Raw genomic sequence first — 22233 nt, 5'->3', positions numbered from 1 at the left:
TTTAATCCAATTGTAAAATAACCAGTGCATGAATAGTAACTATCTGAAAAGATTGTAAAACATCTGCCAAGGTATTACTTTGGGAGTGTGACTTATCTGGATTCAATGTTCACCTTTTCCCCAAGCATTCCACAATCTGATCGAAATGGGAACCAATAAAGGAATAATTTTGTTTGTAGTGACATTTATTAGGTCACCATTTTTATCTCTTAATTTATCTCATTCCATCATTGTTTTCTGATTACTAATTGTGAAATGGAAAAACTGGCTGAAAGAACTCATTCCTTTTCCAATGTCTCTATCTCAAAAGCACCCTTTTTTAATGTCAATCATAATCAAGAATTGCCAGTGTAACACTTCAAAAGTTGGTAACAAAACATACTATGATACTTTCTGTCTCATTGACAGTTCATTCCTTCTTGTATATACAAATATCAAAACATAAAAGGAGATAAATAGGGGTTGGAGGAAGAAGGTTGTTTGGGGTTTATATCTTGTTACATCAGTACAAGAAGATAAACATGTCAAAAGCTTCATAAAAGCAGGATAATAGAAATTACTTAGTATTTGGCCAATTATATTGTTTTCCTCTGCTTGATTTTTTTTGTAGCACAATTGCTTTTTCATTAAAAATAGAAACAGGGACTCTGCTAAGAAGTACACTATCTTCTGGTGAAATTGAATATTACATTCCCCTGTGCTCTGCTTGGAGAGTCCAAGCATGGGATAACACAGTCTATCTGCCCTAGGACTGAGTAGATTTTTCTTTGGTCACGCTTCCTTTGCCTCATTAAGGTCAGCTTAAAAACTCAGTCTGCCCGTTAGGACTAGTTTTGGGGAGCTCTTCAGTCCTTGATAGACTGAAACTCTCCAAGCAATTCACAGTAGATTTAGTATTTTTTATTTTTCTTAGTGTTATTCAGTTAGTATAGGGTTAGGATTTAATTGAAATCCAGTTACCTACAAGGGTTGCTAAGGTGACGGTTGGCAATTCAACCAACTGCTGGTCGCACGCAGCGGTTGGAATAACAGAGACCACCTGTCCGGCGAGAACAGCTGCGAGAACGGCAGGAAGGTTTTTTGTGCATTCCCGGCCGTTTGAGAGCATCAGGAGCATCCAGTGAACCCTGGCCACGATGGTGTTTCTGAGCCTTCCAGGAGAGTGGTGGCCATTTTGGAAGCGATGCCTTTGTGCGCCTTTTAACGGCTGAAGCAGGGACGGACATTGAAGCTCTCCTCTCGGCAACGCGAGGCGGTGGCGGCCATTTTTAAGACTACAATTGTCCGTCTTTCTTATGTTTGCTTAAGGACACTAATTGAAGCGGGAAGGATCTGTTCAGCAGTGCGAAGCCGTGACGGCACTTTAGAAGCGCCAAACCGCCCCTTGCTCCGACTCAATCAGAAACAGATCCCTGGAAATCGCGCCTCACCACCTCAGCGCAGATCGCCCCAGGGGAGTGCTTGGCCCTGTCCGGGGCGCCGGCAGGGCTTTCCTCCCCTTCCAGTGGATTTTTCATGTTGCAGGAAGGTGACATTGGAGTGTCCTGGCTGTCTAGCCAGCCTTCAGTTCTCAAGCAGATCTGCAGATGCTGCGAAGCCGGCTGGCCAGCGTCAGGTGTCCTTCGCTACTGCAGTCTTGCCTCACAAGCCAAGAATCCAACCACCTACAGTCCACCATGGCAGATGAAGGTTTGGGAGCAAGGGAGGAACTGGCAGGTCCCTCTTCAAAGCTCAGTAGGCCAGATCCTCCCAAACAATGGGGGAAAGAGCGGAAGGGCACTGGGGGGAAATCCACCCATTGTTCATCAGGGAGTAAGGGCCCCAGAAAACAGGGTTCCATAAGCCTGCAGGGCCAAGTCTTACCTCATGAGTGTGACAAGACTCCAGGCTCACCTCACCATATCTGAGGAAGGAAAGGTCACCTCTCTCCAGGGGGGTCAGTCTCCATCCCTAGATGATAGGGACTCACAAATAGGATCTCCCCCAGCCTCCCAGTTCGTCCATAAGAGGAGTTGGAGCCCTTTCAGTGTCTCCTGTCTGAAGAGGTCTCTTCAGCCCGTTAGATGTAAACGTCCCCTGCCTTCCTCCAGATCCAGGCCTGTAGAAGACAAAGGCACAGCTCTATCAGCTGAAATGAGGGAGGTTATATCTCAGGTCATCTCCCAGGGCATTGTGTAGGCAATGCAACAAAAAGAGTCCAGAAGTGGCAAGGGCCCTAGGGCCGATCACCTCCTCGTGGAGAACAGGGAGCACAATCCCGACTCTCCAGGTACCTCTGTTACGACGGAGGTATCGGCTTAGGAGGAGGAGGTTGCAGACGAGTTTGAATTATCAGAGGATGAGGATATGCCACCTGATAAGCCCACCTCCACGGGCCTCTTCAAACCGTCCCTATTTAAAGGCCAGGGCTTCTACAGAACTAGGGCCAGCTAAACCTAAGGACAAGGCTGTTCCTTCTGCTTCCCAAAACCCCAAAGAGGGTCTTTTTAAGGAGACCACTCCGGACCTTGAACGCATTCCAGTCCCTGACTTGTTCATGGATGTTGTGCAGCACCAATGGGAGCAGCCAAAGGACAAAAATTTATATTCCCTGGAGGCTAAAATGGAGGACATCCTGAAGTTGCCAGAGGTTGATGTCCCAGTTGTCTCCTTGACTTCCCATTCTGCCCTGCCTGCAGAGCTCATAGATGGCCTCAAGCAAAGGACAAGAGGGCAGAAAAAGCATGCCATAAGACGCACCAGGTAGCTGCCTGGGCCATTAAGGCCTCAACTTCCGCTTCCTTCTTCACTAGGGCATCCTTACTATGGCTACGCCAGTTGAGATCTAAACCTCCCTCAGAAGAGTCTCTATGGCATCACGATCTTAACAAGATCATTACAGCAGTGGAGTACTCCGTGGATGCCTCATTGAACGCGGACGCCTGAGCATTACCCCGAGCCTTAGCCTTAGCCTCCAATGTAACCTCACACCATCTGCTATGGCTCTGCCGCTGGCAGGCGGACATGAAGGCAAAATGGAAGCTGGCTTCAGCTCCTTTCAAAGGGGGGTATCGCTTTGGAGATTCCTTGGAAATTTTTTTGATAGAGACTAAAGATAAGCGAAAGATGCCTCCCCACTCACAAAAAGAATGAGAAGAAAGGATCTGGATCCTTCAGGAAACAATCCTTTTGGGCCCAGGATAATGCTCAGGCGTCCACCTCATTCTCATATCAGAGGGCCTATACTCAACCTAGCAATAGGAACCAAGACAGGATCTCCTTTGGCTCCCGGGGTAGACATCAGCAACAGGGCTCCTTTCGGAAGCCTTTTCATAGTGGTTCCAACAACCGCCAGTTCAGACGTGGCAAATGACCGCCAAAGCAACCCTCCCATCGGAGGCCAGCTGCAACTCTATGAAGACCGATGGGAGGAAATCACCACTGACACATGGATCCTCAACACCATCAGGAGGGGTGTGGTCCTAGACTTTGTGACGCTTCACCCACGAACGTTTCTTCGTTGTCCCATGCCCAAAAACCCCATCAAAAGGTCCCTCATGCAAGCAAATAAACGCTATAGAGCCAGTCCCACCAGACCAGGAGGGGAAGGGATTTTATTCCATTCTCTTCCTGATTCCCAAGAACTCAGGGGGATGGAGGGCCATCTTAGACTTGAAGTGCCTGAACCAGCATCAGGCCTACAAGCGCTTCAAAATGCAGTCCCTCCAATCCATCCTGGGCTGCATAAGACAAAGAGACCAGCTCACGTCCATCGATCTGAAAGAAGCTTATCTGCATGAGCTCATCTCGTCCGCCCACAGGATTTTTACTGAGCTTCTTGCAGCGGTGGCGGCTCACCTTTGCGCCCGCCAAATACGCCTGGAATGTTACCTAGATGACATCATCATTCATTCAACGACTCGTCGCCAGGCTCTAAGAGACATGCAAATCACCATACGCACCCTACAGAGCCACGGGTTTTCAGTGAATTGGAATAAAAGCCACCGCGACCCGGTGATTCGCATTCAGTACCTCGGCACCATAATAGATTCTGTTTCATACCAGGTGTTTCTGTCACCAGACCAGCTATGCAATCTCAGGAACAGAATCCGTCAGTGCCGCCGGGTCAGATTCTTGCCGATTGTTCAATTCTCGCAGTGTCTTGGCATCATGATATCTTGCTTAAATGTAGTTTCTTGGCCTTGGCTGCATACCAGGGAACTACAGTGGTTCTTGCTGCCGATGCAGAGATCGAAGGCCAGCAACTCGCCCAGAAAGTTCGGCTCCCATTGAAGGTGATTCGCTCCCTGAGGTGGTGGCAGTCGACAGCAGTAGAGAAGGGTTGTCTATTCAAGGAACCCGACAGGGTCATGGTCACCTCGGATGCCAGTCTTTACGGCTGGGGGGCACATTGCCACGGTCAACTGGCACAAGGCAGATGGTCGCGGACAGAGGCAGCTTGAAGCATCAATTGGCTGGAGCTGAGAGCAGCCAGGCTCACCCGAAGACGATTCTCAGCCCAACTGGTGGGTCGCCATGTTCTGTTACTCACAGACAACATTGCAACAAAGGCCCATGTAAATCAGCAGGGTGGCACCCACTCCAGGAGGCTCATGGCAGAGGCAGACTCTCTGGGCCGTTGGGCGGAGCAACACCTAGCATCAATAAGAGCCGATCACATATCCAGCACCAGCAATGTCAGGGCAGACTGGCTGAGCCGACAGAGGATCGACAACTCCGAGTGGCGTCTACATCCAACTCTGTTCCAACAGATAGTGCGGTGGTTCGGGCAGCCACAAGTCGATCTGTTCGCAACTGCAGTCAACGAGCAGCTCCCGAGATTCTTCTCACGCTACCACTCGCCCCAGGCGGAGGGAATGGATGCGTTGAGGTCCAGATGGCCCCCAGGCCTCCTGTATGCCTTCCCGCTCCTGCCACTCATCCCGCAGGTAATCACCAAGCTCCTGGCGGAGGAGGCAGAACTCATACTGGTAGCTCTGCATTGGCCCAGGAGGTCTTGGTACAAGGACCTGGTCAATCTGTCTGCACAGAAACTGTGGAGAATTCCTCAGGAGCAGATCTCTCTCAGCGAGGGGGCAATGAGTCATCCAGAGCCCCAGTGGCTCCAACCAGCCCTATGGCACTTGAGGGGGCACTCCTGAGGAAACAAAACCTATCTGACAAGGTCATCCAGACCATTCAAGTGTCCAGAAGACCATCGACAACACGCATCTACTATGCGAACTGGATCGCGTTCTCCACTTGGTGCAAGCGGTGTGACATTGTAGACGTTTCAGCATCCATACCTCAACTTCTGGACTTCCTTCAGGAGGGGTTGGACAAAGGCTTGGTGCCCAACACCCTCCGTCGCCAGGTTGCAGCCTTGTCCACTATACTGGCTAGAGACCATTCATCAATCCTTGAGTCAGCACCCTCAGGTCAGAAGCTTCTTGAAGGGTACGACCAATATTCAACCTCAGGCAATGCACAGGTACCCGTCCTGGAACTTATCATATGTTCTGAGAGCCCTGACCCCCGCTCCATTCGAACCTATGAGAACTGCCAGTCTTCAGCACTTGAGTCTTAAAACTGCCTTCTTAATAGCAATTACGTCTGCTAGGAGGGTATCAGAGATTGCGGTGTTCTCTGTCAGGGAGGAACTGTGTATCATCCATCATGATCAGGTCATCCTGTGTCTCGACCCTTCTTTATGCCAAAAGTGAATTCTCACATTCACAGATCTCAGGAGGTGATCCTCCTGAACTTTTGCCCCAAGCCTAAGCACCCCAAGGAAAGCGCCTGGCACAAGCTGAATGTTCGACGAGCGGTCCGCATATATATGAACAGGACTAAGGACGTCAGACATTCAGAGTCATTCTTTGTGTATTTTCAGCCTGGGTCATTGGGTGGTAAGGTCTCATCCTCAACCATTGGGCGTTGGCTGAGGGCCTCATCAAAATGGTTTATGAACATCAGAGAAGGACTGCGGGGGGTCGTGTGATGGCACATAAAAATGACACCTTTGCCTCAGCTGAAGCCTCCTTTGGAAGACGTATTTTGCAGCAAGTTACCTTGGCTCCGGATAATCTGGTCATGACTTTGGCCCTCCCTGGGACAAAATAGCTTGGGTATGTCCCATGCTTGGACTCTCCAAGCAGCGCACAGGAGAATGACTGTTGGCTTACCTGAACAGTTGTTCTCTGGGTGCTGTGGGAGAGTCCAACCCCGCCCAGGGTTTATTGCAAGGTCCAGGGTTCGGTATTACGATTAGGATACCCGAAGGGCGTCCTACAGCAGACAAGACTTCGTTTTTAAACGGACCTCAATGAGGCAAAGGGGGCATGACCAAAGAAAAATCTACTCAGTCCTAGGGCAAATAGGCTGTGTTAACCCATGCTTGGACTCTCCCGCAGCGCCCAGAGAACGACCGTTCAGGTAAGCCAGCGGTCATTCATAAAGATCTGTTAGGTTTTTTTTTAAAGAGCTGAAATTTCTGAGAAAAAAACATTCAATGGTTGCTGAATTACTAAGACATAATCATTTTGTTTTTCAGAGACATAACAACAATGAAAGGAACTATTGTTGCTCAGGTTGATTCAAGTGAATCTTTCCAGGAGTTTTGCAATACATCATTTCTGTCTTTCTATGAAGACAACCAGTGGTGTAATTCAGGCGGTTCTATCTGGTTTGGGCAAACCAGTTGTGGTGGGAGACTCCGCCCACCTACCCGGACGTCATCGTTTGCAAACCGGTAGTGAAGGTAAGTAGATTTCACCCCTGAACACAACTCAGTTGTAGAAGGGGAAAAAAGATCTCTGTGTTACTTATACCCCCTTATTACACTTCAGTCCAGGGGGGTCAAACTTGCGATGACACGTCCTTACGTGACGTATCACAACTTTCCCCCCCTTCGCTAAACCGGGGGTGGGGGTGGCCAGCACATCTATCAAACTGTGCAACAGGATAACCAATAACATCTCCTTATAATGCTCCAGTCATAAATAAAATTTAAAAAAATCAAATTCACTCTGAAGCATCTGGTGAAGCACATTCACTAAATCACCTCAGGCAGAAATGATAATTTCAAAACCACCTTATAATTACAAAAAAAAATGGGGAAATCTAAACATGATAGATTTGAACACAAGTTATTTAAACTTATTCATGCCTTGAAATAATTAAAGCTTCTGGATGCCCAAAGTCTATAAGGAATACTTTCATTATTGCAATATCACAAATTTTGTGTTTTGTCAGACCACAGGTTTTCTCCTCATTTGTATTCAGTGGAATTAGTTCCATTATTTCTGCACGGCACCACATTCCATGTTCTTTGCTTTTAATCAAAATCCTTGTGCCTGAAATACATTAAGATTTAATTATCTTTAAATTCATGACCACTTTTAAGCATTCTTAAGAAAGGATATTTATAGAAATGTTGAATGGTCTCACTGTTCAATTCAATCTTTGACACTTAAAAAGTTTGTCTGAAAGTAAGAGCCGAGGTTTTACTTAGAACTGCAAAACTCTGGCTGACTAGTCATGAGATGGCAGCAAAATCCCATTAATAAACCATGCTATTAGCATAAGGTTTTACTTTAAAAATGCATTTGTACTGCAAGCAAACTTAAATATTTCACAATCATTTTTCCAATTTCAAAATAAATGAAGTAACTCCAACCAGCTTGTCACTGGAAAGCTGACAGCCCAGATTTGAGACCAGGCGCTATGTGATGGGGTGAGCTCCCGGTACTTGCCCCAGTTCCTGCCCACCTAGCACTTTGAAAGCATGCAAAAACAAGTAATTAAATAGGTACCACTTCAGTGGAAGATAACGTTTCATGCATCTCAGCATGCGGCCACATGACCGTGGGAATGTCTTTGGACAACACTGGCTCCCTTGGCTACGAAACAGAGATGAGCACCACCACTAGAGTCGCACGTGACTGGACAGGGAAAACCTTTACCAAAACCCACATAAATTCATTTCCACTGAAGTTTTAAAAATTCTGAAATTATAACTTATCTGAAATTAAAGGAGTTACCTAGTTCCAAAATGTCACTAGAAGACAAATAGTTATTCCTACAATAGTGTTTCAAAACTTTTTCCAAATAGGTCGCAGTTTTCCTTTGGGAAACTTTCCGAACATAGAAATGACATGGATTTATTACACAACTGACAACAACATATTCAGGAACTTCTGTGTAAGATAGAATATAAAATGAATGAATAAAATCAAATATTAAGCAAGTTTTCGTACATTATACATGAAAAATCAAATTATTTGTGCAGAAATTTATTTATTTTACTTGCCATATATCTCACCATGGGTTAGGCAGTTTACAATAATAAAAACAAAGAAATGAAACAAACCAGAAACAAAACAATAGAACAATAAAATAAATAATAAAGAAAAATAACATGGATACATCAAAATGATAATGAATTCATATTCATAATGAAGGGTCCATTAAGTAATTAGCAAACTAGATTTCTACACAGAATGAATGAAATTGCAAAACATTTACTTGGAAACAGCAGCAGCTGGCTCAACAGTTAACTATTTTACCAATAATCATAATGTACTTCATCTCTCAATAATAGTTATGTTACATTTGAAATATTAAGAGTCAATACACTTGACTATTCCAAATCAAGCATTTTTTGCTTTACAATTAGTTATTGTGAAAAACGTGTATGTCTATTCCATAAACTTCCTCCTATACCAGGGGTGTCCAAACTTGGCAACATTAAGACTTGTGGACTTCAACTCCCAGAATTCCCCAGTCAGCTCTGCTGGCTGGGAAATTCTGGGACTTGAAGTCCACAAGTCTTAAAGTTGCCAAGTTTAGACATCCCTGTCCTATACATTTGATCTATATCTTCAAAGTTTTTTTTTTAAAGGGATGGTAGCATTTATTTCTACATTTCAAAAAATCAAACTATTAAAGCAATCATTGAGACATTTTATTTTGCCAGATCAGAGTTACATACCAGCCTTTAACTCAAATGGGACCTGCTGTGTTTGGAGAAAACTCTTCTGATATGTAGATTTGCGATATTCTGTAGAAAATGCTTGGGGGGAAAACATGGATATATTTAATCAACTCCATATGTGAATATTATTCACCTGGAACAAATTTATTGAAGAACAGAGACTTAACGATTAGCCTTCTAAAGCCAAGTTCAGGAGTCAAGCTTACAGGTTTCCATTTTTCCCTAAGAAGTCTATTCTGAGAAATAGAAGTCTATTCTGAGAAATCCCAAAAGTAATGAGCAATGGCATCTGTGGGGATTGTGTGTGTTAAAACCAGCAAGCTAGTGGGAGATACCACCTGGCATTTTTTTTGATCGTCCCTTCGTTGTATGGAAGTGGCAGAAAGAGGCAATTCTCTTCCTACTACCACCACCTCACTCCGGCTAAATTGCTGAGGAGATAACTCAGCATAAGCTGGGCCTTCCATGCTGGTTTCCAAAACCAGGTGAACTTAAGGGAGGAGAAACCAGCCCACACTGCTTTTCTGAAAGCTTCCTTGCCTTGCTTTCCAGTTCACCCCCCCCCCCCTCCCTTGAAAGTCGTGCTAGCTGGAATCATTTTATACACACACACACACTTATGAGTTTGGGGACATACTTACATCTGAGCCAGCAATCTGCCAATTGTGCCTGGGCCTGGGGAGAAGGGCCACTTCTTTGGTGTGTTGCACTGGACCTCGATGGCTCCCAGGCAGGGAAAGGAGCAAGCATGGACAGTAAAAGGTGACTCAGCCTGGAAAAAGGACTCCAGGTTAGTTCGCCTTTTGTGTGGGAAAGGAACACTGGAAAATGAAGTGAGGAAGCCTTTGGAAAAGGAGTGCAGGTGGGCTATGCGGGAGTTATTGTTCTGGGCTGGAAGATTCAGTGGGAACAAGCCTTCGCGGCAATGGCCATGGGGAGTGAGTTTCCCTGTCATCATCCCTGCTTGCCTTTCTCCCTGTCTGGGACTGTCAGAGTCCAGCACAGCATGCTGAAGGAGAGGTTCTTCTCCCAAAACCTGGGCAGGACTGGCTGCCTGCCAGCTGGGTTGCAAATAAAAGTCGTCAAGGTCAGAATAGTGTGTGTATGTGTGCACAGAACAATGACTCCTGCTTAGCCTGTGTTTTAGGCAAGCACTGGAAAGTGAGGCAAGGAAGCCTTCAGAGAAGGAATGCGGATGGTGGGAACTTTCACCTCGCTTAAACTTGCCCAGAAGTTTGGAAACCAGAGTGCAAGGTGGCAATCACAATCCACAGAGTTTAACACACTTCCAAGGCTGAGTGTTGGCTAATCCACACACTTTTAATAAGATGGTTATGGTCATGTTTTTAATTTGTTTTGATTACATCAATCTCCAAACACTTACATCAGAAAGATTTACTTATATCCAATTAAATAATATTATTTATAGAAACTTCAACACCACTGCCTAAGAGTTGCTTTTTGTGAAATGAGCAGCCATATAAATATAATAAATAATAAATATAGCATGTTACAAAAGAGGATACCACATATCAACATAACAAGAGTTGTTCACAAGTTGCTATTTGCCAGGAAGAAGCATTCTCAATCTTTGAGTGAGCTTATCTGTAATTTTTTTAGTTAAAAGAAGTGGACAATTTGTTGTTCTCTTATTGCTCAACCACAACTCCCAGGAACTCTGATGATCATACTCACTGGTGATGGAATGCTCAGAACTATAGTTAAACATCTGGTGTTTGTTCTGCTATTGCAAAGCTCTGTGTATGTATGTGTGTGTGTGTGTGTGTGTGTGTTCCATTTATGTATTTTTGAAAACACTATGAACGCTTTGAAAGAGAAAGGATATTCTAGCTATAATGTAACAAATCATATAAAAAGCTTTAGAGGGGTATAAAGCCCCTACTCACTTTCTTGATCATCTTCAATTATTTCTTCAATGATAACATCTGGTGTAGATGTGGCCTGAGATAATGCAGCAGTGTGTTTCTGAATGGATAATAGACTCATTGCTTGCAGGTGGGCACCTCCAAAACATTTATCAGATTCTTCGGGAGGAGGATCAATTTCTTTAACAAGATTTACATTTACTTGATGTGAAGTACCAAGTTCATTATTCATTTTTAGAGAGTTCTCTTCAAAGTTGTACCTAAATTGACCAATTATTCATTGAATGCTGTTTGTTTATTAAACATCATATTAGCACAAGAGATCAAATAAACAGATATAATGAAAAGGCCTTTGACTTACAATACAATACAATACAATACAATACAATAGCAGAGTTGGTAGGGACCTTGGAGGTTTTCTAGTCCAACCCCCTGCCTAGGCAGGAAACCCTATATCATTTCAGACAAATGGTTATCCAACATCATCTTAAAGACCTCCAGTGTTGGGGCATTCAGAACTGATTAATTCCACATATTAATTGTTCTAACTCTCAGGAAATTTCTCCTCAGTTCTAGGTTGCTTCTCTCCTTAATTGGTTTCCACCCATTGCTTCTTGTTCTGCCCTCAGGTACTTTGGAGAATAGTTTGACTCCCTCTTCTTTGTGGCAACCCCTGAGATATTGGAACACTGCTATCATGTCTCCCTCAGTCCTTCTTTTCATTAAACTAGACAAAACCAGTTCCTGCAACCATTCTTCATATATTTTAGTCTCCAGTCCCCTAATCATCTTTGTTGCTCTTCTCTGCGCTCTTTCTAGAGTCTCCACTTTAAGAAGCATCTTTAATTTCCATTAAACCTGAAGGCTAAATACATCCTCTAATAAATTTTTTCAGTCCCAGAACGCTGTCAGATTTCTTCACCAAACTCTTACAGCAAAATCACTGATTTTTCAACATTTTTATTTTTAACTTCACTTTTATCAGAAGAAAAAGTATATAAAAAATAGAAAATTCCCCCACAATTTTTTTTAAAAGAAGCTAAAAAATGAGGTATGGTATCCATATACCCCACAAGATTTATGCATTTATATTGAATATGTCTATCCAGAAAGACATCTGTACAACACAAAATAAATCACTTCCGAAAAAAATCATTAGTATAGTTAATAAGTGTCTAAGAAAAAACTATATTCAATTTGATTTTTTAAAACTTCAATACTGTGTTCCCTTTTTCAAACAAATTCCCATCTTTTCAAAGATAGTAGGCTAAAGAAAAATGTACTTTAAGTACACATGAACAGCAACATTAGTTGATTTTATAATTCTTATACAGTACAATCTAAAAAAAAATCAAAGTTTAATTTTGTGTACTGCTTCTAATGGACTATTTTCTATGGATTATCTTTTATGGACAGATCTTTAACTTTCAGTTTCAGCTATGTGTTAGCTTAAGTTCCAGTGTTATGTAAATGTGCCTTTCGCTCCTTAAGTTCCCTACTTCTCTGACATAATCAAAGAGTCAGAGAAAAAAAAAACTTACATTGGTGTATTGTATCATATACCTCGACACATTATAGACAGCTTTCATGGACTGAACTTATTTTAATACAGTAATCTATAATACGTCTGTGGTTCAGTGGTGGGTCCCGGATCCCGTTCCAACCGGCCCAGCATTGTCCACGTGGATGCGCGCAGCGCGCGCATGCATCTTACCACCTCTGCGAGCCTCCAGCTGCTCAGCGGAGTGTCACGCAGGCACTGTATGCGCTGTGTGCATAAGCGCTGAAGACTTAAAAGACCGGTAAGGAGATCAGGTGGGTGGATCGGCCCTCCGGAGCACCATACCGGTATCCGGTGCTCCGGGCAGGCTCCGGTATGCCTGTACCGGGGTGTACCGCCTGCAACCCACCACTACTGTGGTTGTAACAATTTCAGATTCTGCAGTTTTAAAAAAAATCTAATTTTATCACAGCTGCCCCCATGGACAAGAATGTGTACAACACTAATGTATAAGGCTTGATTTATATATTCTATAAAACCATAATGTAATTTCTTCATATTTAAATTTGCATCCTAGGCACTGTAAATTGTAAATCATAATTTATAGATTTTTCACTCTATGTGACCAGGACATTTTTAATTGCTCATTAAAACAAATATTGGCTTCTCATACTAAGCCCACTTTATTGAATAGAGGCATATAACTGTAGGGATTGAGGACTGAATTTGATCAGAGATGCTTGATGGAAGCTTCACTCCCTAACTGCATAATAATCATTACTCAATTTTATTTTATTTAAAACATAACCGATTCTCACATATTTAAAATTTTTTATCTCCTATTCAACTAAAAATTACAATGTGGAGATATTTTGTTGAGTATAATACAACCAAGATTTTAAGGAGCTACAGACTGGATCTTTCAGTTGCTGGTCCTGTAAATGTCAAAGATCACATAATTGCTACTCATAGGAATTATACCAAATACTACTGAAAATCAGGAAGTTAGATACATATACTGATCTTAACAAAAAATTTCACTTGCCTGCATCTGTCAACCAAACTGTCTATTTCATTCCAGATGCTTCTACACAGTATTTAATAATGGAAACATTTCTAAATAAAGCTCATTGACAGCATGATCGAAAATACAAATGTAACTTGTAATTACTGCCTCCAAAATAACCAGAAATCTTATTTCTGATTGGAACCAGTTGGCTATTTTCAAATTACAGATAAAATTTCCCTTGAGTTTCAATGTTTTTCTTTTTTCATCAAATAGGGGTAGTTTCCATTCCTTTCTTTCAAGTTTTTTTTTACCAATTTATTTATTTATACAACTTTAATACCTAAAGCCTTGGAATTTTCCTATGTTCTTCAAACCAAAACTAACCCTAGTTAGATTTTATTTTTTAACTTCAGCCATGCCTGTATAGATGCTGTTTCCAGTTTATTTCCTTTTCTTGATATTGTTTGTTCTTTATACCCATGTATGAAGCTTTATGTGGTATATAAACTGAAAGATTCTAAGGTGGCTGAACAAAACCACTGTGTTTCAAATACAGTGCCAAATACTTACACATTTGAGGCATCATAGGAAAATTTACCTATGTTTTCAAATAGATGGTTTATCTCATCATAGTCCATGTAAAACCTGTATTAGGAATATATTATCCATATTACAAATATATTTTCTGGACACATTTTTAAGCATATAATTGAGTTTTTAGTACTTAATTGATGACTCCAAACTGATACACAATCGAATAGTTTTTCATTAGTGGAATAAGGAGATATATTAAGGAGAAGTGATTTTAAAACTGGAGAAAAAAACCCATCAATAACATGTACTGTGCTAGTAACACATGTTGTCTTTGCTCTAAAAGTGAAAAAGCAGAGTTTAAAAATGGAACTAATATTAAATATAAAGGCCACAAAACTAATGACAACAGGTAGAACAGTCTTAGAACTGGAAATGAAGATACTGAACTGGTGTTCTACCTTTTAGGATCAACATCAAGGGTAAAAAAGCAAGCAGTCAAAAATACATTGCAGCTTAGCACTCAATACAGCAGACATGAGACTTTGGAAAAAATATTAAATTGCATGATATATCTATATCTATAAGGATCAGAATCATGCAACCCAGGTACTCTATGGAAACAAAATTTGGACTTTAAGAAGCAAAGCAGAAAAAAATATTTGATGCATTTAACCTTTGATGTTGGAAGACTCCTGAGACAGGCAAGAAAACAAATCGATGGATTATTGAACAAATCAATCCAGAATTTTCACTCAAGGCACAAATAACCAACCTCAAATTATTCTGTACTTTAGATATATTATATGCAGACCTAGCTCTCCCCCCAAAAATTTCTAAGGCTGAGGAAGATGGAAGGGAAGAAGAGATTGATTACCGACAAGGTGGATGAACTCAGAGTGGGGAGGAATGCACCATTGTAAGAAGAAGTTAGTTATAGTCATCATGGAGAAAATCTGTCTATAGGATCATTTGAAGATGAAAATGACTTAATGGCACATGATCAGTTAGCAAATCTTGAATTCAGTTAGTGAATCATGAATTATAGTTATCATGCAAACCTAATAATTAAATCATCTGCTGTTAAATAATAGTTAAGACTACAGTGTCAAACTAGTTTTTGAAATACCTTTTATTATTTCAATGTTTTTAATTTGGCTTTGTTGGTATGATAGGCTTTATTTTAAATGTAGAATCTTTACCATTCTTAGTGTGCAATTTTGGTTTATTCAGAAGACTGCACATCTAAAATCATTTGAGCTTATTTTCAATAAATTAGTTTGATCTAGTCATATTAGCAACTACAATTTATTTTAACACTGCTTACGCACAAAAATTAATGTGCTAAAACTCTTAGTTTTCCAAAAACATACCTTGGAAGTGTTCTTTTTTTCAGATTATCTAGTTTTAAGACTTCTTCTTCAACTGATACGTTTAAGTTGCAAAGAGCCTTAAAGAATAATGAGTCCTTATTCAATTTTCAATACACTAAATCAAGCAGTTATGTAGACAGTACATGGTTTAGAATAGGAGTGCCACAATTCATATTTTGTCTTATATTTGTTTTACCCTGATAATTATTTGTATATACACACAAACACACAAAGAATATATGTAATGGGGCATTAAAAGCCAAAATGGTGCCTAAGCTAAAATAGTTTTATGAACTTAAAAAGAAATAAATTCATTTTTCTTATTGGAATCAGTTGATTAGTGTACTAATACAGAACATATATGAATTTATTTTTATGACCAATTTTAATTAATTAAATTTAGAATCATTTGTATTTTACCCCTCATGTTATAATTCTAAAACAATAAGATCAATAAAACTAGTTCTGAAGTTTATTTTAATTGTATTATTTTGTTATATGTTATAGTTTATTTTACTGTTAAAATTACCTTTACCGAAACACTTAAAATGAATTTCTGATTACATTAATGAAAACCCCAACCAGAAATCAAACAAATGCAATACATAGTTTAACTTACCTGATTCAAGCTGTGGCAGGATTCTAATGAATGAGTTGTTTTCAAGTCCTTTGCTTTCTTTACCGCGTCAATCAAATTGCTTCTTTTCTGTATAACAGCAACCTGAATGCTATGTATATCAGTTACATAGTAACTGGTGTTCATTACCAACTCTGCCTCAATCTTCCTTTTTCTGATTAGAAACAAATACATTAGAAAAAATGGTCCTATCCTACAAAAGTACCGCATAATTTAAGCATCTCAATAGGTAACTATATAGCATAGAAAAGCACACTTTATCCCATTTAAAAACAAAGTTATAAATTACTAGTCACAAAATAATTATATCATAAATCTGTTTATCTTCATAAACTTACATTACTCTGAAAGATAAATAAATCTGACTCTGGAATACAGTAGCTTAACATTTGAAAGAATGCTTCAAAAACTAACATTTTGATAAAGAATTTAAAAGTAAAGTCACTTTTAAATTAGGTGAAAGCATGACAATTACTCCAAGCTAACAAACCATAGTATTAGAATAAGAATTATAACCTGAACAAATCAAGGTGCAAAAAATAAAGGAAGTAACGGTAGAAAAGGAAACATGGAAGGTAGTTATTTTGAAATATTTGTTTCTCTTTGCCAGAACAAACCCAAAGAATAATTTGAATACATTGTCCTTTTCCACAATTTATCTTAAAGTTAATTTATATATAAACATGTACTGTAGAATTCAGACAAAATCAGTATTATAATTTTAATCAGGTTACCTTGAGTTCAGAGAAGCCACACAATCTGTAAACTTGGCAGTGATAACATCCGCAATCTTGCTTTCTTCCTGTTTTGTCTCAGTGATCAACTGTTGAAGTAGCTTATTCATTTAAAAATAATAACAATAAAAAATATATCCACACTTGCACACATTGACGACAGAATTTAAAAGCAACGTAAGCACTATTTGATAGAATAACAAAAGCAATTCAAAATTAATATTTACATTCTTTTCTTCCAAATGCTTTAGAAGACAGATTTTGATAAGAATTTTATTTGATATTATTTATTCAATGCGGTTTTAACAGTTATGGTAATTAAATATTCCAAATAAAATGAAGACATAGCTAAAATAGAATTAAAAAGAATTTGGAAAAATATCCAGTGGTCAAAGTCAATAGGAATGCCATTGAAATCTAGTCACTACTTATGATTATTCTAGTTGAAATGCTCAGTGTGGTGATTTAAAGAAATATAAGCATGTATGTGTAGACGCACAAATAAGGCACTTCTTCCAATGTACTTTTAGTAATGTAAAATATTACAGCAGTCCTTATTTTAAATGCAGAAAGCCATTATCAGCTCATAGTTTTACTCATATTTGTATGTGTGAAACATTCCGATTTAGGAAAGCACTAAATTTCATGTTCTGTATTCAGGAAGCTCAGGAAAGACAACAACAAAAAGGACATTTCATTTAAAGCAGGGGTGTCCAAACTTGGGAACTTTAAGACTTGTGGACTTCAACTCCCAGAATTCCCCAGCCAGCTATACCCCTGCTTTAAAGGGTTCCATCAAAAGAAGCAATAGAAATTTAATACAAACAGAAACCTTTAGCCCCTTGTTTTTGTCTATGGCCAACAAAGATAACTAACTAAATACATTAAGTTCTACCTATCATCCAAATTGTATAAAAAAATGAGTCACAGCAAGCGTTATATACTTCTTGTAGCTTGCCTGCACAATATTTACTACTTAAGAAAATCATTTTCATCCATTTTTTTTTCTCTAGAAGAGTATGAAAACACCACTTGGCTTTTAGAAAAAAGCATTATGTTTGTGAAGTTTAACTAGATAAACTTCGTAAGGGTCCACCTGGTTTCAGGTGATCAAATTTTACACACAAGCAAAGGTCATGTAATGCAACCACTGCTCCAGATTCACTATCATCTCTGATAGATGCTCCATCTTATTTGAAGATCTCCAGCCAAAAGTACTGAATCTTAGGCAGCAATCTGTCCTTACTGGCCAATTGCTCCTAAACTCCTTTACCTTGAACATAATTGTTTCTAAATTTGATCCTACCAATTCTAGTTCTATCCCTGGGGCATAGAATATAGAAATTATTTATACTCCTCTTTTAAGTGACATTTGAAGATTGTTCCTACATCACTCTTCCATGCATGCTAAACATATTCAGATCCTTTAACAATTCCTTGTAGGACTTAGTTCCAGACCCAACATTATCCTGACAGCTCCTTCTCCAAGTTGTCATTATTTTTCTAACTGTGCCAAAATTAGGCACAGTATTCCACGAGGGACATAACTAGAGCAGAACAAAGTAAAACAGTTATTTCCTGTGATCAGGACTTCATTATTCTATTAACACAACTGAGAATATTATTTGCATTTTCAGCACCTGCAAGACACTCCATTCTGTGCTTGTAATTCTGTTTTTCTTCTCAAATACAGAACTTTATGTTAAATTCCACCCTATTCATTTCAGTCCATTGCTCAAACCTGTTGAAATCTTTTGGAATTTTCCGTCTATACTCTACAGATATTTGTCAAGTTGGGAAGAACATTAACTGTTTTCCCCAACTTGACAAATATCCCCTCAGCTCTCTCAATCAAGTCATTAATAAAAAGTTTGAAGAATACATGGTCCAGGAAAAATCCCTCTAGCACCTGCTATTTTCAACGATGAGATGAAATTATTAACAAGCACTCTTTGAGTATTGTCATTCATGTAACTATGAGTGGAATCATTGAGACATTTGTTGTCATAATAAGAGGAGACAAAATTTGCTCCTGGAAAAGTTAGATTCTCAGAAGTTGTCTGGAGAATTGAAATCTTTCACTGCTATTATTAATAGTTTTTTTAAAGATTGATCATCTGATCCAAAAAGATCGCAATGGTATCTTCTGCCTGGTCAGAAGGTCTGTCTGATATCTGATTCCAATCTCATTATTACAGTAACAGGCTATTAACAGTAACAGGCTATTAATTCTCTGGAGCTGACCAAATATCTAGTATTATCTCTTCTTTTAGTTACCAACAAATGTTGAAGTAGTATTTTCAATTCTTTTTTAAAAAGGAAATTTTCAATTCCCAAAGTATGAGTTGTTGGGAGATAAGAACTCATACAAAGTTTAGTTAGCCCACCTACCTCCTCTAAAACCTTTAAATGTTCAAGGTTGTTTTTAGCCTTGTTGAGGGCTTTTTCTATGTCTTGCAGAATTTTGCTGTCCTAAGAGGAGTCAAAAGGAAAGAGTTAGAAGGATGCTATTCTAGAACTCCATCCATCCATCATCCAATTTATATAGCTCCCTATCTTACAACAAGTGACTCTGTGTAGCATACAATTATTAAATAAAAACAATATATATAACAAAACAAGCCTTTCAAAATATAAAAAGGTCCTACCAAATATAAGTCCCTGGAAGATGGTATATGCCTGGGATGGCGAACCTATCGCATGCGGAGCAATTTGTCAGGGCATGAGAGCTGTTGCCCTGTCAGCTGGCCAGCGCGCATGTGTGCACTGGCCAGCTGAGTTCAGCTTTTTTTAAAGCCATTTTTCACCCTCCCCAGGTTCCAAAGGCTTTATAGGAGTCTGGGAAGGGTGAAAACAACCTCCCCTGCCCCCCCGAAGCCTCGGGAGCACAAAAAACCAGCCCTACGGGCAAACAGGAAGGAGACTTCCAGTTTGCTGGTAGGGCCGGTTTAAGCCCTCTGGAGCCTTCCGGAGGCTTCCGTGAAGGCTCCGGAGGACGAAAAACAACCCAACTGACAAAACAGAAGTCACTTCTGGTATGCTCATAGGGTCGTTTTTCATCCTCCGGAGCTTTCAGAGAAGCCTCCGGAAGGTCCCTGAAGACTCTGGAGGGCTTAAACCGGACCTACGAGCAAACCGGAAGTCCGTTCCTGAAGTTCCGGTTTGTCCGTAGGGCCGGCTTTTTGCGCTGTGGAGGCTTCAGGGAAGATCCTGAAGCCTCTGGAGGGCCTCGGGGGGGGGGAGGCTGTTTTTGCCCTCCCCAGGCTTCTATAAAGCCTCTGGAGCCTGGGGAGGGTGAAAAAAGCATGCAAAAAATACGGGGGAGCGCCTGTCATGCATGCATGCACGCTGGTGGAGTCGCACATTGCATTATGGGAGCGGCACGCCCCCCCTGTGCTCCCCCCGCTTATGGCACGCGAGCCAAAAAAGGTTCGCCATTGCTGGTATATGCAATACGCTTTCTTTGCTGGATCTATAGGGAAGGGAGCAATTAATCAGAGAGAAAAAAATGTTCTGAACTAACAAGATAACCAGTTGCCATGACCTAACTTCCAGACAACTCTACCTAGATGACTAAGAATCTTCAATGACAATTGGGAAACTACAAATTTTAATTCTGACACTTAGAACTTCAAATTGTACCTTACCAAAATGGGTCAGAGTATAAATAAACCATCTATGCAAAATCCAATCTGGGTGGGTCATTTGGACCAAATATTTTTGTCTTCCAAGCTTTTGGGCTCATCTTTAGGGAACTTCTCTCTAGCTCTCTAGACAAAAACCTCTGGTCCCAGTGATCCTGCAACATTATTCTGGGACATATATCTTTCATTCATAAACTTTCCATAGACAAAGGGCATTTATTGAAAATGTTAACTTATGGGCATGCTCTCAGAATGAATGCTTTGGGTGCAGTTCTTTATTCACACAAAGAAATAAGCAGTTACAAATCACTAATTTACCACAGGTCTATCTGCCAACCTTTCTACTTTCCCCTCATGCAGTATGTTTAACTAACCTTTGGCTTTCTACACACTTCCAAATAAAGTAGCTAGCTACCACTCCTATTGTTTTTATTTTCTCCAACAATGAGCAATGACCTCAATTTTTATACTAAAACACTCTTATGTTAAGGCAAAAGAACTTTAGTAAAAGGAAAGTCCTGTAATCACACATCACAATAAAATAAATATTTAAGCAAATCAATAGATAGGCAAAGAGTGCAATTATTAAAACAAAAATAAAATATCTATAAGGAATAACTGTCTATATATCACTTTTTTTAAAAAAAGCCTAATTATATTCATCAAATTTGACTTTATCATAATTTTAAGTCGATAACGAACCAAATTACTACAAAAAGGATTGTTCCATAATCTGATCCTCCATATTTAAATGACATGGTAGGAAGGAATATTGAAGTTATTGAAGGGTTGTTGTTTTTTTCTAACTATAGGGAGCATTCGACTAAAAGGATAAACAAGTACTTTTTCTTAAGCCTATTAATTGTTCAACATATTCTTATGCACTAATTTTAGCACATGTTTAAAAGACAATACTTACCATGTCCTATTAAGAACATTGTCATTACATTTTCCACAGGTTTGGTTCGAAACACATTATTAAGCTTCAATTCCATATCTACCACTCTAGGAAGAAGCCTTATTATATTTAAAATGGAACTACAGCAAAACCTGTAGTTTATGTCCCAATTGAAAAGCCACGTGACCATTAAACCCACATTTATGTAATTGCATATATTAAAATGTATGTAAAATCACATTATATATATTTTCCTTTGTATCTAGAGTCCATTAAATGAGGATCAGTAAAATAGAGACTTAATCCCACTTTCAAATAATATATATGACAGTCCAGTATCCAGAATCAGAGTATCTTTCAAATATGCTCTAAGACACCTTCATAATATTCACTTTGAAATTATGACTCCTTATTTGTACCTAAAACCTAAAGACAAAATCTTAGTATTTTATAAAATCAGCATTTCTAGTTGCTGGTTAATATGCTCTTTAATAAATAGAAATAAAGCAATGTTAGATTGTTCACGTACCATATTGACTGTAGATGCCTTCAAAGGCAATTGATGAATTGTAGTCCAACTGGGTCGTGTACTTTCTGAATGCTGCAACTACAAAGTCAAAACAAGCTATATGTTTTTGTGTTTTCTTGAATGGCTGCACTTGGCTGAATGCTTATTGAAAATGGATAACTTGAGAAATGTTAAGGCATGAAAAGTAATCTAAAAGAAATTAGGAGCACGCCAACAATTGGAATGACAACTTTTTGGTCAAAAAAGTAGGATACCTTACATAAAAGCATGCTTCTACTTGTTACCTTTACATGGAGGTAAAAGTGGGAAATGTTAATTTTCAGTCAGTGGGATTCTTGAAAGTATAGGGAAATGAGGGAAGATGTATGATTTGCAAGGACAGAAAAGTATTTAAAACTATAGTGAACAGTACTGGTGAAAAACAAAAAGGAAATCTCATCTTCTGGTTCCAATTTCTTTTGCTTACTATTTTCTTTCTCTTCTTTTGTACGTTGTATCAGTGACGTGCGGTGAGGTT

At 39.7% G+C, this 22233-nt stretch overlaps 1 protein-coding gene across 1 annotated transcript in view; it reads right to left on the bottom strand.

Annotated features, from left to right (window-relative positions):
* RNF17 (ring finger protein 17) overlaps window positions 1–21791 on the bottom strand; it is a 54912-nt gene extending 33121 nt beyond the window's left edge. The window contains exons 1-10 of the mRNA XM_081952457.1: window positions 21717–21791; window positions 19037–19117; window positions 16646–16746; window positions 15894–16065; window positions 15275–15351; window positions 13941–14015; window positions 10882–11120; window positions 8972–9052; window positions 8022–8177; window positions 7148–7334 (exon numbers count right to left, since the gene is read on the bottom strand). Coding sequence (XP_081808583.1) covers window positions 7148–7334; window positions 8022–8177; window positions 8972–9052; window positions 10882–11120; window positions 13941–14015; window positions 15275–15351; window positions 15894–16065; window positions 16646–16746; window positions 19037–19117; window positions 21717–21719 — 1172 coding nt within the window. The 5' untranslated portion in view covers window positions 21720–21791. The remainder of the gene's footprint in view (window positions 1–7147; window positions 7335–8021; window positions 8178–8971; window positions 9053–10881; window positions 11121–13940; window positions 14016–15274; window positions 15352–15893; window positions 16066–16645; window positions 16747–19036; window positions 19118–21716) is intronic.
* Window positions 21792–22233: the final 442 nt, after the last annotated feature.

This window comes from Natrix helvetica (assembly GCF_964273705.1).
Source record: "Natrix helvetica genome assembly, chromosome: 4".
NCBI lineage: Eukaryota > Metazoa > Chordata > Lepidosauria > Squamata > Natricidae > Natrix > Natrix helvetica.
This window is presented reverse-complemented; position numbering and strand designations above follow the sequence as displayed.